The following is an 18,347-nucleotide window of genomic DNA, read 5'->3' on the forward strand; positions in this document are numbered from 1 at the left end:
GCCAGGCACAACTCCAACACCATCATTAAGTTTGCCGACAACAACGGTGGTAGGCCTGATCACCAACAACGATGAGACAGCCTATAGGGAAGAGGTCAGAGACCTGGCCAACCTTTCCCGAAACGTGATCCAGACAAAAGGAGATGGTCATGGACTACAGGAAAAAGGAGCACCGAGCACGCCCCCATTCTCATCGACGGGGCTGTAGTGGAGGAGTTCGAGAACATCAAGATCCTTGGTGTCCACATCACCAACAAACTAACATGGTCCAAACACACCAAGACAGTCTTAAAGAGGGCTCAACAATGCATATTCCCCCTCAGGAGATGGAAAAGATTTGGCATGGGTCCTCAGATCCTCAAAAGGTTTTACAGCTGCACCATCAAGAGCATCCTGACCGGTTGCATCACCGCCTGGTATGGCAACTGCTTGGCATCTGACCGTAAGGCACTACAGAGGGTAGTGCGTACGCCCCAGAACATCACTGGGTCCAAGCTTACTGCCATCCAGGACCTCTATACCAGGCGGTGTCAGAGAAATGACCTAAACATTTCTAAAGGCTCCAGTCACCCAAGTCCTAGACTGTTCTCTTTGCTACCGCCGGGCAAGGGGTACCGGAGCGCCAAGTCTAAGTCCAATCTTTTTTATTTGATTTCAGGACAAGAGATCAGTCTCTGCTGTTGTTTTCATGAACTAACAAACTTTAGAATGACATGTGGTGTTTTTGAGAGGTTATTAACTTCTATGGGCTAGGTGGGACCTGCGGGACACAGCCAGTGAAATATCAGGGCGGCAAATTCAAAACAACAAAATGACATAATTCAACTTTCTCAAACATACACTTCTCCTTGATGTAACCACATTGTCCAATTTCAAAATGGCTTTACAGCGAAAGCAAAACATTAGATTATGTTAGGAGAATAAATAGACAAAAATAATCACACAGCCATTTTCCAAGCAAAGACATGTGTCAATAAAACCCAAAACACAGCTAAATTAAGCACTAACCTTTGACGATCTTCATCAGATGACACTCCTAGGACATTATGTTACACAATACATGTATGTTTTGTTCGATAAAGTTCATATTTATATCCAAAAACAGCATTTTACATTGGCGCGTGATGTTCAGAAAATGTATTCCCACCAAAACTTCCGGAATGTGCACATCAATTTACAAAAATACTCATCATAAACGTTGACAAAATATATAATTATTGAAAGAATTATAGATAGACTACTCCTGGATGCAACCGCTGTGTCAGATTTTAAAATAGCTTTACGGAGAAAGCACATTTTTAATATTCTGAGTACATAGCTCGCCATCACAGACACCCGCCAAGTTCGGGGTCACCTAAACTCACAATTAGTATTAGAAATATTCTCTTACCTTTGCTGATCTTCATCAGAAGGCACTCCCAGGACTGCTACTTCCACAAGAAATGTTGTTTTTGTTCGAAATAATCCATATTTATGTCCAAATACCTCCGTTTTGTTCATGCGTACAGATCACTTATCCAAAGGCATAACGCGCGGTACCAGAGACGAAAAGTCAAAATGTTCCATTACCGTACTGAGAAGCATGTCAAACGCTGTTTAAAATCAATCTTTATGGTATTTTTAACGTAAAATTGCGATAATATTCCAACCGGACAATAGCATATTCATTCAAGAAGAAAAAGAAGGAACGCTCGCGGGACCGCGCATATCCGATCCCTTTGTCCACAGGCAGTCCACTGATTGACTGAGCTACTATTCTCTGCCCAGTGATAGACTGAAAGAACTTTCTGAAGGCTGTTGACAGCCAATGGAAGTCTTAGGAAGTGCAACGTGACCCCACAGAAACTGTGGTTTCGACAGAGAATCAAAAGAAGAACTACAATTCTCAGACTTTCCACTTCCTGGTTGGATTTTTCTCAGGTTTTTGCCTGCAATATGAGTTCTGTTATACTCACAGACACCATTCAAACAGTTTTAGAAACTTCAGAGTGTTTTCTATCCAAATCTACTAATAATATGCATATTCTAGTTTCTGGGCAAGAGTAGTAACCTGTTTAAATTGGGTACTTTTTCATCCGGCCGTGAAAATACTGCCCCCTACACCCCAACAGGTTAACGGCTATAAATGTCCATATAATCTGTCACTGCCCAGGATGTAGGCCATTAAGTCTGTGTTGTTATGTTTGTAAGTGGTTATACATTATTGCGTTATGAGACTGTACCCTGGTTGTATGTCTGTGGCATGCTCATCTTGTAATGAAGGATTTATGAGAGGTTATAACAGGTTAAGGCTGTCACATACCCAGGTCATAGGCCATGAAGTCAGAGGAGAAGCACTTGGCTCCGTGGCTCATGGACGTGTCGTTGTGCGTGTTCCCTCCAAACACCAGCATGGTTCCGCTAACGATGACCGCCGTGTGGAGGTACCGGAAGAACCCGCTGTCCTTTAGAACCGTCCTGGAAACAGACAGAACCACTGAGAACATCAGCAGGAGAACAGATACGTGTCCCCCAAATGGCACCCTATTCTCTATGGGCCCTGGACAAACCTAGTGCACTATATAGAGAATAGGACACCCTATTCTCTATGGGCCCTGGACAAACCTAGTGCACTAAATAGAGAATAGGACACCCTATTCTCTATGGGCCCTGGACAAACCTAGTGCACAATATAGAGAATAGGACACCCTATTCTCTATGGGCCCTGGACAAACCTAGTGCACTATATAGAGAATAGGACACACATATGGGCGGCAGGTAGCCTAGTGGTTAGAGCGTTGGGCCAATATCCAAAAGGTTACTAGATCGAATCCCTGAGCTGACAAGGTAAAAATCTGTCATTCTGCTCCTGAACGAGGCAGTTAACCCACTGTTCCTAGGCTGTCATTGTAAATAAGTTCTTAACTGAGATTTTAACTGACCCATATGAGATTAGAGACAGACCCATATGAGATTAGAGGCAGACCCATATGAGATTAGAGACAGACCCATATGAGATTTTTGGATCTGATACTGATTAGCCAATATTATTATTATTATTATTATTATTATTATTATTATTATAGGTGGAACAACAAATGTAAATGTTTTCTGTAGGGATTGAAACTCAACTCTCCGACTGGTGAAGTTGCGTTGGGTTATATGTCCAGTGTTACCGTAGCGCGCCAGGCAAGACTGGTTTATAGCCATGTAAAGAGTGCCCTCTTCAGGACAAATAATGAAATGCAAAAACGAAATAAAATTCTATGAAGAATAGCTTTTTCTACGCATTTTATATCAGCCCTTTTAAATGCTGATAAAATACATCCATATCAGCCCATCGGTCGGGCTCTGCTGTTAATATGGACGTATGAACAGAGCTTATTCACAGATTAGTTGAAAGCCCTTGCAGTTAGTCGCTCTGGATCAGAGCGTGTGGATAAGAATATCTGACAAATAACTGCATTATAAAATGGAGGCTAAATGTAATACTAACACCCTCAAAAGAGGTCTTTGCTGAAACTTAAAGGACTAGTTCACTATTTTACAACTTGATGTTAGATGGTTCCTCACCCCAATTTGACTGTTTTCAGTACTCAAATAAAATAAAAAAACGTTTTTAGAAGACAAGGCCCACACTAGAAACACATGTGTGCATTTATCTACACTGAGAGTACAAAACATAAAGAACACCTTCCTCACGTCGAGTTGCGCCCCTTCTCCCCTTTTGTCCTCAGAACAGCCCCAATTTGTTGGGACATGGACTCTACAAGGTGTTGAAAGCGTTCCACAGGGATGCTGGTCCATGTTGACTCCAATGCTTCCCACAGTTGTGTCCAGTTGGCTGGATGTCCTTTGGGTGGTGGACAATTCTTGGTACACAAGGGAAACTGGAGAGTGACACAAGAACTGTGTCTGGCATACTGTGTTTAGCATAACTTGGCATGACATGCCAACGACAAATTCTGAAAATACACCTCAATGCCTAACTGACCAAATGATGAAAAGACAAACATTGTCATTTTGAATTCCCTAAAGTGAGAATGGAAGCGGTGGGAAAAAATATTGTTGTCCAACAATGACAAGCCACCAGGGTCTGACAATTTGGATGGAAAATGACTGAGAACGATAGCGGACGATATCACCTTGTGAAAGTATTCACATTCCATGACTTTTTCTACATTTTGTTGTGTTACAGCCTGAATTTAAAATGATTATTTTTTTGTCCCTGGCCTACACACAATACCCCATAATGTCAAAGTGTAATTATATTTTTTAGAATTGTTTTCCAATTAATAATAAAAAAATGAAAAAGTAGTGTTCAACTCCTTTGTTATGGAAAGCTAAATAAGATCAGGATGAAGTCATGTCTCAAGTCAGAAGTTGCATAATAGTGATGATTTATGAAGGACTACCCCATAACTCTACCCCACAATTACCTGTAAGATCCTGCAATCAAGCAGTGAATTTCCAACACAGATTAAACCACAAAGACCAGGGAGGTTTTCCAATGTCTCGCTAAGAAGGGCATCGATTGGTAGATGGGCCCCCCCAAAAAAAACAGACAATGAATAGACTACCGCGCCACTTGGAAGCTTATAATCGTTAAGGACTGGTGAGTTTTTCTGTTTCACCCTGATCTGTTACACCCTGATCTGTTTCACCCTGGTCTGTTTCACCCTGATCTGTTTCACCCTGATCTGTTACACCCTGATCTGTTTCACCCTGATCTGTTACACCCTGATCTGTTTCACCCTGATCTGTTACACCCTGATCTGTTTCACCCTGATCTGTTACACCCTGATCTGTTTCACCCTGATCTGTTTCACCCTGATCTGTTTCACCCTGATCTGTTTCACCCTGATCTGTTTCACCCTGATCTGTTTCACCTGTTCCTGTGATTGTCTCCACCCCCTCCAGGTCTCTCTGCCCCAGTGTATTTATCCCTGTGTTTCCTGTCTCTCTGCCCCAGTGTATTTATCCCTGTGTTTCCTGTCTCTGCCCCAGTGTATTTATCCCTGTGTTTCCTGTCTCTCTGCCCCAGTGTATTTATCCCTGTGTTTCCTGTCTCTCTGCCCCAGTGTATTTATCCCTGTGTTTCCTGTCTCTGCCCCAGTGTATTTATCCCTGTGTTTCCTGTCTCTCAGTGTATTTATCCCTGTGTTTCCTGTCTCTCTGCCCCAGTGTATTTATACCTGTGTTTCCTGTCTCTCTGCCCCAGTGTATTTATCCCTGTGTTTCCTGTCTCTCTGCCCCAGTGTATTTATCCCTGTGTTTCCTGTCTCTCTGCCCCAGTCTATTTATCCCTGTGTTTCCTGTCTCTCTGCCCCAGTGTATTTATCCCTGTGTTTCCTGTCTCTCTGCCCCAGTGTATTTATCCCTGTTTCCTGTCTCTCTGTGCCAGTTTGTCTTGTATGTTTTCAAGTCAACCAGCGCGGTTTCCCATACTCCTTTTCTATTCTTTCGTATTCTTCATTTTGACCTGTTTTCTGGACTCCATTTTTGCCTTTACACGACCATTCTTTTGCCTATCCCTATTTGGATTTATTAAAGTTCAAAGACTCTTACCATCTGCCTCCTGTGTCTGCATCTGAGTCTCACCTTGTGCCCTTATATTTTCAGGATAAAAACATGAATGAAATGGAGCTAAGTACAATACTAACCTAACTGACAGAGTGAAAAGAAGGAAGCCCTTACAGAATAATATTCCAAAACATGCATCCTGTTTGCAACAAGGCAAAAAAATGTGGCAAAGTAATTTACTTTTTGTCCTGAATACAAAGTGTTATGTTTGGGGCAAATCCAATGCAACACATTACTGAGTACCACTCTCCATATTTTCAAGCATAGTGGTGGCTGCATCATGTTATGGGTATGCTTGTAATCGTTAAGGACTGGGGAGTTTTTCAGCGCCCAAAGAAATGGAATGGAGTTAAGCACAGGCAAAATCCTAGAGGAACACCTGGTTCAGTCTGCTCTCCACCAGACACTGGGAGATGAATTCACCTTTCAGCAGGACAACAACCTAAGACACAAGGCCAAATCTACAATGGAGTTGCTTACCAAAAAGACAGTGAATGTTCCTCAGGGGCTGAGTTACAGTTTTGACTTAAATCTACTTCAAAATCTATGGCAAGACCTTAAAATGGTTGTCTAGCAATGATCAACAACCAATTTGACAGAGCTTGAAGAATTTTGAAAATAATAAATGAGCAAATATTGTACAATCCAGTTGTGGACAGCTCTTAGAGACTTACCCAGAAACACTCACAGCAGTAATTGCTGCCAAATATGCTTCTACAAAATACTGACTCAGGGATGTGAATACTTATGTAAAGAAGATATCTGTATTTAATTTTCCAAAAAGGAGCAAAAACTTCTAAAAACATGTTTTCCCTTTGTCATTATGGGTTATTGTGTGTAGATGGGTGAAAAAATTTAATCAATTTAATCCATTTTGTATTCAGGCTGTAACACAACAACATGTAGAGTAAGTCAAGGTTATGAGCGCTTTCTGAAGGCACTGTAAGCCTACAGGAAAGTTTGCCCCCTCAGGCCTGGAGGGAAGCAAAAGTCATTCCGCTACCAAAAAAATAGCAAAGCACCCTTCACTGGCTTAAACAGCTGACCAATCAGCCTGTTACCAACACTTAGTTAACAAAAACAACAACAAAAATGACCAGATACATTATTTCACAGAAAACTAAATAAAAGACTTTCAGCATGTTTATAGGGAGGCCATTCAACATGTAAGGCAAATGACTGAAAATGATAATAAAAAGATTGTGGGAGCTATTTTGTTAGACTTCAGTGCAGCTTTTGACATTAACGATCTGCTGGTGGAACAAAGTATGTGTTATGGCTTTGCATTCCCGGATATATTGTGGATTGAGAGTTACCTGTCTAACAGAACACAGAGGGTGTTATTTAATGGAAGCCTCTCCAACATAATCAAGGTAGTGTCAGGCATTCCCCAGGGCAGCTGTCTAAGCCCCTTAATTTGGTCAATCTTTACTAATGACCTGACACTTGCACTCAGTAAAGCCTGTGTGTCTATGTATGCTGATGACCCAGCACTATACACGTCAGCTACTACAGCAAGTGAAATCACTGCAACACTTAAAGAGCAGTCAGTTAGCTTCAGAATGTGTGGCAAGATATGAAGTAAGTCCTAAATATTAAAAGCATTGTATTTGGGACAAATCATTCACTAAACCCTGAACCTCAACTAAATATTGTAATGAATAATGTGGATATTGAGCAAGTTGAGGAGACTAAACTGCTTGGAATAACCCTGGATTGTAAACTGTTACGGTCAAAACATGTTGATACAACAGTCGCTAAGATGGGGAGAAGTCTGTCCATGATAAAGCGCTGCTCTGCCTTCTTAACAACACTATCAACAAGGCAGGTCCTACAGGCCCTAGTTTCTACCTTCTTAACAGCACTATCAACAAGGCAGGTCCTACAGGCCCTAGTTTCTACCTTCTTAACAACACTATCAACAAGGCAGGTTCCACAGGCCCTAGTTTCTACCTTCTTAACAACACTATCAACAAGGCAGGTCCTACAGGCCCTAGTTTCTACCTTCTTAACAACACTATCAACAAGGCAGGTCCTACAGGCCCTAGTTTCTACCTTCTTAACAACACTATCAACAAGGCAGGTCCTACAGGCCCTAGACCTCGACCTTCTTAACAACACTATCAACAAGGCAGGTCCTACAGGCCCTAGTTTCTACCTTCTTAACAACACTATCAACAAGGCAGGTCCTACAGGCCCTAGTTTTGTCCCACCTGGACTAATGTCCATTCATGTGGTCAGGTGCCACAAAGAGGGACTAGATATGCTTGTAAGTCCCATGCCATTATTTGATATAATATGATTTTATAGTATCGACAGCACCGTTTGCCCCTCAGGAGGTTGAAAAGGTTGGACCCTCAATTCCTCAAAGTTCTACCCTCAATTCCTCAAAGTGGCTACTTTGAAGAATCTAAAATCTAAAATATATTTTGATTTGTTTAACACTTTTTTGGTTCCTACAGGATTCCATACGTGTTATTTCATAGTTTTGATGTCTCCACTATTTATCTACAATGTAGAAAATAGTAAAAATAAAGAAAAACCCTTTCATGAGTAGGTGTGTCCAAATTGTGGACTGGTACTGTATGTGTGAAATGTGTTTTGATTTAGAATGGACCATTATAATGCACCTGTATCAAAACTGGCATCCCTTGACACTTTGTTTTTGGTGCACCAGGACCATTCACAGTTGAGTACAATGCTGATTGGCTATTATTTTATTTGTAAATGTAATCAATGGAGGCCAGATGATCGCTGCTTCCAGTGCATTCAATGCTACATGCGGCAACAATGCCATTCTGGTTTGGGCCAGACAGCATCAGATAGAGGGCCTACACACAGGGAGACAGAGGGGCGTCGTCTTGCTGGCTCGGATGCTTTCTCCGGTGAGATAAATTCAATTGTAAGAAGCTGAATTTGTTTTAAACAGAGACGAAAAAAATATTGATCTTTCTTCTTCCCTTGGCAACCACTGCATAGAACACCTGCTACAGCAATGGGTCGACAGGCACAATTCATAACATTTCAGACAATTTAAAAAAAACATTTTCAGACAGTAGAATTCTGCTCTGGCATAGAATGTTCTATTGTTTCCCTGACAACAATAAACGTTGCTGATTGGCGTGTTGTTGTGTTGTCTAAGCAGTGTTTTATGGTAGGGTAGATAGATGTGTTCTCTTTCTACTAAATGTATTGGTAAGTCTGTGTGAGTGGTCTGCGAGCAGGCAGCTCGAAATAATCTGATTGACAGTTCTGGTTACCTAGTAATGGACTTTAGCCCCGCTTCAGAAGCGGCATTCCTTAACCGACAAGTTAAATGCCCATTCAATGCTTCGAAACTATCTCCAGAGAAGGTTTTGTGGCAGCATTTAAAAAGCCATAGTGAACACTTTTCAGACAAATAAATGCTGTAGCTGAGGCACTTTCCAGGCGCCACACTTTATATAACCATATTTATAGAGGCTTAGGCTACAATATTCTGCCCATATGAACAACATTTATATAGGCCTAGGCTACAATATTCTGCCCATATCAACAAATTAAATATAGGCCTAGGCTACAATATTCTGCCCATATGAACAACATGTATAGAGGCCTAGGCTACAATATTCTGCCCATATGAACAACATTTATAGAGGCCCAAGCTACAATATTCTGCCCATATGAACAACATTTATAGAGGCCTAGGCTACAATATTCTGCCCATATGAACAACATTTATAGAGGCCTAGGCTACAATATTCTGCCCATATGAACAACATTTATAGAGGCCTAGGCTACAATATTCTGCCCATATGAACACATTTAAATTAGCCTAGGCTACAATGTTCTGCCCATATGAACAACATTTATTTTAGGCCATAACAATGTGTAGCCATACATGATTTAATGAAAAGCACTAAACATACACCTTTAATAACAGACTCACGAACACAATCAGGCAATAGGCTACAGCTGGCTTCACAGCTTCCCTGCGAAACTCAATGTATTGTAGCCTCACCCGGATGAAAGAGCGGCGAATAATGAGTTGGCTTCCGCTGTAGTGTTCAGTGTAAAATATGAAACGTTGTGGCTCTGTTCAGGCAGGATCTACTCACCATCGGCTGCGGTCCACGTCGTACTTGTACAGGTCTCCGGACAGTCCGTACTTGTTAGCGCTGAAGGCCTTGTACCCTCCGTGGATGTAGATGGCTCGAGAGGAGGGGTCAAACACACTGCTGTGGCCGTACCCTCCCTGTACCAGGGCTCCATCCGTAACCACTGCACTCCACGTGTTCCTAGCTGGAGCAGTCACAGAACAAGGAACATACTCACGAGCTGGAGCAGTCACAGAACAGAGGAAGGTCTACATACACTGCATTCGGAAAGTATTCAGACCCTTTTCCACTTTGTTACGTTACAGCCTTATTCTAAAATTAATTATTTTTATCCTTTCTCAATATACACACAATACCCCATAATGACAAAGCAAAAACAGGTTTTCGGAAATGTTTGTAAAATTATCAAAAATATCACATTCACAAAAGTATTCAAACCCTTTAGTCAGTAATTTGTTCAAGCACCTTTGGCAGCGATTACAGCCTCGATTCTTCTTGCGTATGACACTACAAGTTTGGCACACCTGTATTTGGGGAGTTTCTCCCCATTCATCTCTGCAGATCCTCTCAAGCTCTGTCAGGTTGGATGGGGAGCGTCGCTGCACAGCTATTTTCAGGTCTCTCCAGAGATGTTCAATCAGGTTCAAGTCCGGGCTCTGGCTGGGCCACTCAAGGACATTCAGAAAATTGTCCTGAAGCCACTCCTGCGTTGTCTTGGCTGTGTGCTTAGGGTCATTGTCCTGTTGGAAGGTGAACCTTCGCCCCAGTCTGAGGTCCTGAGCGCTCAGGAGCAGGTTTTCATCAAGGATCTCTCTGTACTTTGCTCCGTTCATCTTTCCTTTGATCCTGACTAGTCTCCCAGTCCCTGCCGCTGAAAAACATCCCCACAACATGATGCTGCCACCGCCATGCTTCACCGTAGGGATGGTGCCACGCTTCCTCCAGATGTGACACTTGGCATTCAGGCCAAAGAGTTCAGTCTTGGTTTCATCAGACCAGAGAATCTTGTTTCTAATAGTCAGAGTCCTTTAGGTGCCTTTTGGCAAACTCCAAGGGGGCTGTCATGTGCCTTTTACTGAGGAGTGGCCACCGTGTTCTCGGGGACCTTCAATGCTTCAGAAATGTTTTGGTACCCTTCCCCAGATCTGTGCCTGGACAAAATCCTGTCTCTGAGCTCTATGGACAATTCCTTCGACCTCATGGCTTGGTTTTTGCACTGACATGCACTGTCAACTGTGGGACCTTATGTAGACAGGTGTGTGCCTTTCCAAATCATGTCCAATCAATTGAATTTACTACAGGTGGACTCCAATCAAGTTGTAGAAACATCTCAAGGATGATCAATGGAAACAGGATGCATCTGAGCTTTATTTTGAGTCTCATAGCAAAGGGTCTGAATACTTATGTAAATGAGGTATTTCTGTTTTTTATTTTTAATAAATTTGCCAAAATGTCTAAAAACGGCTCCGAATGCACTGTGTCACATAACATAACTGTAATCCACATCTGAAACAATAACACAAGCGTTCTGTCTTTAGTTTATAGTTACAAGGGGACCAAACTAAACACATTTAATTAATGATACTAATCTGTTTATAGGACGCTGCTAAACTTAAGGACCAAAGATGAAAAACAGTCAAGTAAATCCACAACTTTATAGGAGGAAAATAGTATTTATAAAAGTGTTCCACACATGTCTTTGCGTCATATAAATCCTATTCACAGTGCCTTCAGAAAGTATTTCTAGTATTCTGTACTATTCCACATTTTGTGGTGTTACAGCCTGAAATCAAAATGGATTTAAAAATAAATCTCATCCATGGGTCTGGAAGGACGCCTGTATCTTTGTACTGGGTCTGGAAGGACGCCTGTATCTTTGTACTGGGTCTGGAAGGACGCCTGTATCTTTGTACTGGGTCTGGAAGGACGCCTGTATCTTTGTACTGGGTCTGGAAGGACGCCTGTGTCTTTGTACTGGGTCTGGAAGGACGCCTGTGTCTTTGTACTGGGTCAGGAAGGACGCCTGTATCTTTGTACTGGGTCTGGAAGGACGCCTGTATCTTTGTAGTGACTGGGTCTGGAAGGACGCCTGTATCTTTGTACTGGGTCTGGAAGGACGCCTGTATCTTTGTAGACTGGGTCTGGAAGGACGCCTGTATCTTTGTAGTGACTGGGTCTGGAAGGACGCCTGTATCTTTGTAGTGGGTCTGGAAGGACGCCTGTATCTTTGTAGTGGGTCTGGAAGGACGCCTGTATCTTTGTACTGGGTCTGGAAGGACGCCTGTATCTTTGTGACTGGGTCTGGAAGGACGCCTGTATCTTTGTAGACTGGGTCTGGAAGGACGCCTGTGTCTTTGTACTGGGTCTGGAAGGACGCCTGTGTCTTTGTACTGGGTCTGGAAGGACGCCTGTATCTTTGTACTGGGTCTGGAAGGACGCCTGTATCTTTGTAGTGACTGGGTCTGGAAGGACGCCTGTATCTTTGTACTGGGTCAGGAAGGACGCCTGTATCTTTGTACTGGGTCTGGAAGGACGCCTGTATCTTTGTAGTGACTGGGTCTGGAAGGACGCCTGTATCTTTGTACTGGGTCTGGAAGGACGCCTGTATCTTTGTACTGGGTCTGGAAGGACGCCTGTATCTTTGTAGTGACTGGGTCTGGAAGGACGCCTGTATCTTTGTAGTGACTGGGTCTGGAAGGACGCCTGTATCTTTGTAGTGACTGGGTCTGGAAGGACGCCTGTATCTTTGTACTGGGTCTGGAAGGACGCCTGTATCTTTGTAACTGGGTCTGGAAGGACGCCTGTATCTTTGTACTGGGTCTGGAAGGACGCCTGTATCTTTGTGTGACTGGGTCTGGAAGGACGCCTGTATCTTTGTAGTGACTGGGTCTGGAAGGACGCCTGTATCTTTGTAGTGACTGGGTCTGGAAGGACGCCTGTATCTTTGTACTGGGTCTGGAAGGACGCCTGTATCTTTGTACTGGGTCTGGAAGGACGCCTGTATCTTTGTACTGGGTCTGGAAGGACGCCTGTATCTTTGTACTGGGTCTGGAAGGACGCCTGTATCTTTGTACTAGGTCTGGAAGGACGCCTGTATCTTTGTACTGGGTCTGGAAGGACGCCTGTATCTTTGTACTGGGTCAGGAAGGACGCCTGTATCTTTGTACTGGGTCTGGAAGGACGCCTGTATCTTTGTACTGGGTCTGGAAGGACGCCTGTATCTTTGTAGTGACTGGGTCTGGAAGGACGCCTGTATCTTTGTACTGGGTCTGGAAGGACGCCTGTATCTTTGTACTGGGTCTGGAAGGACGCCTGTATCTTTGTACTGGGTCTGGAAGGACGCCTGTATCTTTGTACTGGGTCTGGAAGGACGCCTGTATCTTTGTACTGGGTCAGGAAGGACGCCTGTGTCTTTGTACTGGGTCTGGAAGGACGCCTGTATCTTTGTAGTGACTGGGTCAGGAAGGACGCCTGTATCTTTGTACTGGGTCAGGAAGGACGCCTGTATCTTTGTACTGGGTCTGGAAGGACGCCTGTATCTTTGTAGTGACTGGGTCTGGAAGGACGCCTGTATCTTTGTACTGGGTCTGGAAGGACGCCTGTATCTTTGTAGTGACTGGGTCTGGAAGGACGCCTGTATCTTTGTACTGGGTCTGGAAGGACGCCTGTATCTTTGTAGTGGGTCTGGAAGGACGCCTGTATCTTTGTACTGGGTCAGGAAGGACGCCTGTATCTTTGTACTGGGTCTGGAAGGACGCCTGTATCTTTGTACTGGGTCTGGAAGGACGCCTGTATCTTTGTACTGGGTCTGGAAGGACGCCTGTATCTTTGTACTGGGTCTGGAAGGACGCCTGTATCTTTGTACTGGGTCTGGAAGGACGCCTGTATCTTTGTACTGGGTCAGGAAGGACGCCTGTATCTTTGTACTGGGTCAGGAAGGACGCCTGTATCTTTGTACTGGGTCTGGAAGGACGCCTGTATCTTTGTACTGGGTCTGGAAGGACGCCTGTATCTTTGTACTGGGTCTGGAAGGACGCCTGTATCTTTGTAGTGACTGGGTCTGGAAGGACGCCTGTGTCTTTGTACTGGGTCTGGAAGGACGCCTGTATCTTTGTAGTGACTGGGTCTGGAAGGACGCCTGTATCTTTGTACTGGGTCAGGAAGGACGCCTGTATCTTTGTAGTGACTGGGTCTGGAAGGACGCCTGTATCTTTGTACTGGGTCTGGAAGGACGCCTGTATCTTTGTAGTGACTGGGTCTGGAAGGACGCCTGTATCTTTGTACTGGGTCTGGAAGGACGCCTGTATCTTTGTAGTGACTGGGTCTGGAAGGACGCCTGTATCTTTGTAGTGACTGGGTCAGGAAGGACGCCTGTATCTTTGTACTGGGTCTGGAAGGACGCCTGTATCTTTGTACTGGGTCTGGAAGGACGCCTGTATCTTTGTACTGGGTCTGGAAGGACGCCTGTATCTTTGTACTGGGTCTGGAAGGACGCCTGTATCTTTGCTTACTTACTGACGGTCTTAAAGATCTCCTCCAGGCCTGTCTGTTGGACTCCAAGTACATTGGGGAGGAACCTGACCTTTAAAGATCTCATCCAGGCCTGTCTGTTGGACTCCAAGTACATTGGGGAGGAACCTGACCTCAAAGATCTCATCCAGGCCTGTCTGTTGGACTCCCAGTACCTTGGGGAGGAACCTGACCTTTAAAGATCTCATCCAGGCCTGTCTGTTGGACTCCCAGTACCTTGGGGAGGAACCTGACCTTAAAGATCTCATCCAGGCCTGTCTGTTTGACTCCCAGTACCTTGGGGAGGAACCTGACCTTAAAGATCTCCTCCAGGCCTGTCTGTTTGACTCCCAGTACCTTGGGGAGGAACCTGACCTTAAAGATCTCCTCCAGGCCTGTCTGTTGGACTCCAAGTACCTTGCGGAGGGCGCTGACCTTAAAGATCTCATCCAGGCCTGTCTGTTGGACTCCCAGTACCTTGCTTGCTGTGGTGATAATCCTTCTCAGCATATTTCTCTGGCTGACAGTGTAGACCGGGTGAATTGATACACCAGCCAAAGTGTAGTTAATAACTTCACCACACTCAAAAGGATATTCTGTGTCTGCTTTTTTTTTTACCCATCTACCAATAGGAGCCCTTCTTACCACCATCTACCAATAGGTGCCCTTCTTTGTGAGGCATTGGAAAACCTCCCTGGTCTTTGTGGTTGAATCTGTGTTTGAAATTCACTGCTGGACTGAGGGACCTTACAGATAATTGTATGTGTGGAGTACAGAGATGAGGTAGTCATTCAAAAACCATGTTTAACACTATTACTGCTCACAGAGTCCATGCAATTTATTATGTGACTTGTTCAGCACAGTTTTACTCCTGAACTTATTTAGGCTGACCATAACAAAAGGGTTGAATACTTATTGACTCAAGACATTTCAGCTTTTCATTTTTAATTAATTTGTAAACATTTTTAAAAACATAAATCCACGTTGACATTATGGGGTATTGTGGGTAGGCCAGTGACCAAAAAAATATCTACATTTAATCCATTTTAAATTCAGGCTGTAAGAACAAAGTGGGGAATAAGTCAAGGGGTGTGAACACTTTCTGAAGGCACTGTATACTTCATCATCATCATCATCATCATCACTCACCGATGTCGTACTGCTGCACCTGGCTGATGTATCCATATAGAGGGCAGTGTCCGAAGAGGACCAGCATGACCGGACTGCCTCCCTCCAGCAGGGGGGGCACTACATGAGCAGAGTGTCCCACCACGGCCCACTGTTCCTGGGCTCCAGCGGAGAGGGACACCCAGGTCTGGTTCTGGATGTGGAACACCCACAGCTGGCTGGTCACGTTGCCAGTAGAGTCTATCTTCCCACCGTACATGTAGATCTTTCCCTGGGTTAGAGAGGAGGAACAGGACGTCAGAGAGGAGGAGGAACAGGACGTCAGAGAGGAGGAGGAACAGGACGTCAGAGAGGAGGAGGAACAGGACGTCAGAGAGGAGGAGGAACAGGACGTTAGAGAGGAGGAGGAACAGGACGTCAGAGAGGAGGAGGAACAGGACGTTAGAGAGGAGGAGGAACAGGACGTCAGAGAGGAGGAGGAACAGGACGTCAGAGAGGAGGAGGAACGGGACGTCAGAGAGGAGGAGGAACAGGACGTCAGAGAGGAGGAGGAACAGGACGTTAGAGAGGAGGAGGAACAGGACGTCAGAGAGGAGGAGGAACAGGACGTCAGAGAGGAGGAGGAACGGGACGTCAGAGAGGAGGAGGAACAGGACGTCAGAGAGGAGGAGGAACAGGACGTCAGAGAGGAGGAGGAACAGGACGTCAGAGAGGAGGAGGAACAGGACGTTAGAGAGGAGGAACAGGACGTCAGAGAGGAGGAGGAACAGGACGTCAGAGAGGAGGAGGAACAGGACGTCAGAGAGGAGGAGGAACAGGACGTCAGAGAGGAGGAGGAACAGGACGTCAGAGAGGAGGAGGAACAGGACGTTAGAGAGGAGGAACAGGACGTCAGAGAGGAGGACAAGTCATGACAGCTTATGACTTAACCTTAATTGCTTACTGTTGATAATGGCCACAGGGTTTGGAGAGATTTATTGAGAATTAATTAACGCTTGAGATAAAGAACATTTCTTTAGTATCACAGATGCAGACAGTGAACTCTAACCCAAGACCCACATTCTAAAAAACTAGGGTATAACAGGGGCAATACTAGTGTTATTACTTCATCAATGTTTCTACATCATGACTAGCTAACATGCCTCTAGAACACATACCTCATGTAGTGCCAGAGAGTGTCCATATCGTCCCATGACTGAGTTGACAGAGCGGTTGAGAGACAGCCAGCGATGGGAGCTGAGGTTATACCTGGGAGGAGAGAGAGAGAGAGAGAGAGAGAGAAGTTCAGGACCACTGAGCATCAAAGCCAGGACCAGGTAGGCCAGGACCAGGTAGGCCAGGACCAGGTAGACCGGGACCAGGTAGGCCGGGACCAGGTAGACCAGGACCAGGTAGGCCAGGACCAGGTAGACCGGGACCAGGTAGACCGGGACCAGGTAGGCCGGGACCAGGTAGGCCGGGACCAGGTAGGCCGGGACCAGGTAGGCCGGGACCAGGTAGGCCGGGACCAGGTAGGCCGGGACCAGGTAGGCCGGGACCAGGTAGACCAGGACCAGGTAGGCCAGGACCAGGTAGGCCAGGACCAGGTAGACCGGGGCCAGGTAGACCGGGCCAGGTAGACCGGGACCAGGTAGGCCGGGACCAGGTAGGCCAGGACCAGGTACACCAGGACCATGTAGGCCAGGACCAGGTAGGACCAGGTAGACCAGGACGAGGTAGACCAGGACCAGGTAGGCCGGGACCAGGTAGGCCAGGACCAGGTAGGCCAGGACCAGGTAGGCCAGGACCAGGTAGGGGTTTGGTCACAGATAAGGTTCTCCATTGAGTCCACTCTCTTGTCCAGGACTAGGCTTAATGTGTGTCTGGGAAACCTAGCCGTTGAGTACAGGATGGGAAACAGGCACCTCTTTCAGAGGCCACTGATAAGGGGACATTGTTTTCCATGGTCCTTCAAGCCGGATAGGAACAACTGTCCTGGTACAGAGCTGATATTTAATACACACACAGCTAATATGTGATATCATAATGTCCAGTGTTATTTTAGATTTTTTATTTTTTGTACTCTTTTTTTCTCCCCAATTTCGTGTTATCCAATTGGTAGTTACAGTCTTGTCTCATCGCTGCAACTCCCGTACGAACTCGGGAGAGGCGAAGGTCGAGAGCCGTGCGTCCTCCGAAATACAACCCAACCAAGTCACACTGTTTATTGACACAATGAAAACTTAATCAGGAAGCCAGCCGCACCAATGTGTCGGAGGAAACACCGTACACCTGGAGACCGTGTCAGAGTGAACTGCACAGGAGTTGCTAGTGCGCGATGGGACAAAGACACCCCTGCCGGCCAAACCCTCCCCTAACTCGGACGGCGCTGGGCCAATTGTGCACCGCCCCATGGGTCTCCCGGTCGTGGCCGCGGAGGCTGGACTCGAACCCAGAATGTGGCTGGCATGTCATGCCCAAGATTGTTAATCTTACCAATAAACTGCGCCACTCGTGAGGCCTTTTGATTTATTTTTAAAGAAATGTCATAAGTGTTTATGTCAACACCTGCTACTAACTAGCCACCTAGCTAGCCAGGTTGCAATAGAGCCCGCTTCGTCTGAAATAGCTAACGAACGTTTCCAGCGCTGTAGAAGCTGTGTTTATTACGGTCTTGTCTGGGACAATATTGACAATCCAGAGTTCCAATGTAGCACATATTTGCTAGCGGAGGACTACAGGAATGAGGTGGCAATGTTCAGCAAACAAATCACAATTCTGCTCAAATTTATGGGGAGAAGGCAAATTGGAACTTTCTAGCTATCAACTCCTATGGCTGGACGCCGCTCAGCCTAATGGATGTATCCGCGCCTTGTCATCTGTCCCTATCCGAATGGCCTGTGCTTCCTGGAACTAGCCCGCCAAGGAAGTCCTCTCCATCTGTCCCTATCCGAATGGCCTGTGCTTCCTGGAACTAGCCTGCCAAGGAAGTCCTCTCCATCTGTCCCTATCCGAATGGCCTGTGCTTCCTGGAACTAGCCTGCCAAGGAAGTCCTCTCCATCTGCTTATCT

General features: G+C 45.4%; 1 protein-coding gene across 10 annotated transcripts in view; it reads right to left on the minus strand.

The window, feature by feature from the left end:
- The window catches only part of LOC106610160 (attractin), a 210,059-nt gene that overhangs the window by 159,258 nt on the left and 32,454 nt on the right, over positions 1 to 18,347 (minus strand). For all 10 annotated transcript variants that reach the window (XR_006761182.1, XM_045704612.1, XM_045704577.1 and 7 more), the window contains exons 7-10: positions 16,454 to 16,544; positions 15,318 to 15,567; positions 9,660 to 9,843; positions 2,303 to 2,457 (exon numbers count right to left, since the gene is read on the minus strand). Coding sequence is in view for 9 of the 10 variants with exons in the window: in XM_045704612.1 (XP_045560568.1) it covers positions 2,303 to 2,457; positions 9,660 to 9,843; positions 15,318 to 15,567; positions 16,454 to 16,544 (680 nt within the window). In the remaining variant the exon portion in view is untranslated. The remainder of the gene's footprint in view (positions 1 to 2,302; positions 2,458 to 9,659; positions 9,844 to 15,317; positions 15,568 to 16,453; positions 16,545 to 18,347) is intronic.

The sequence above is a fragment of the Salmo salar genome, chromosome ssa01 (assembly GCF_905237065.1).
Source record: "Salmo salar chromosome ssa01, Ssal_v3.1, whole genome shotgun sequence".
NCBI lineage: Eukaryota > Metazoa > Chordata > Actinopteri > Salmoniformes > Salmonidae > Salmo > Salmo salar.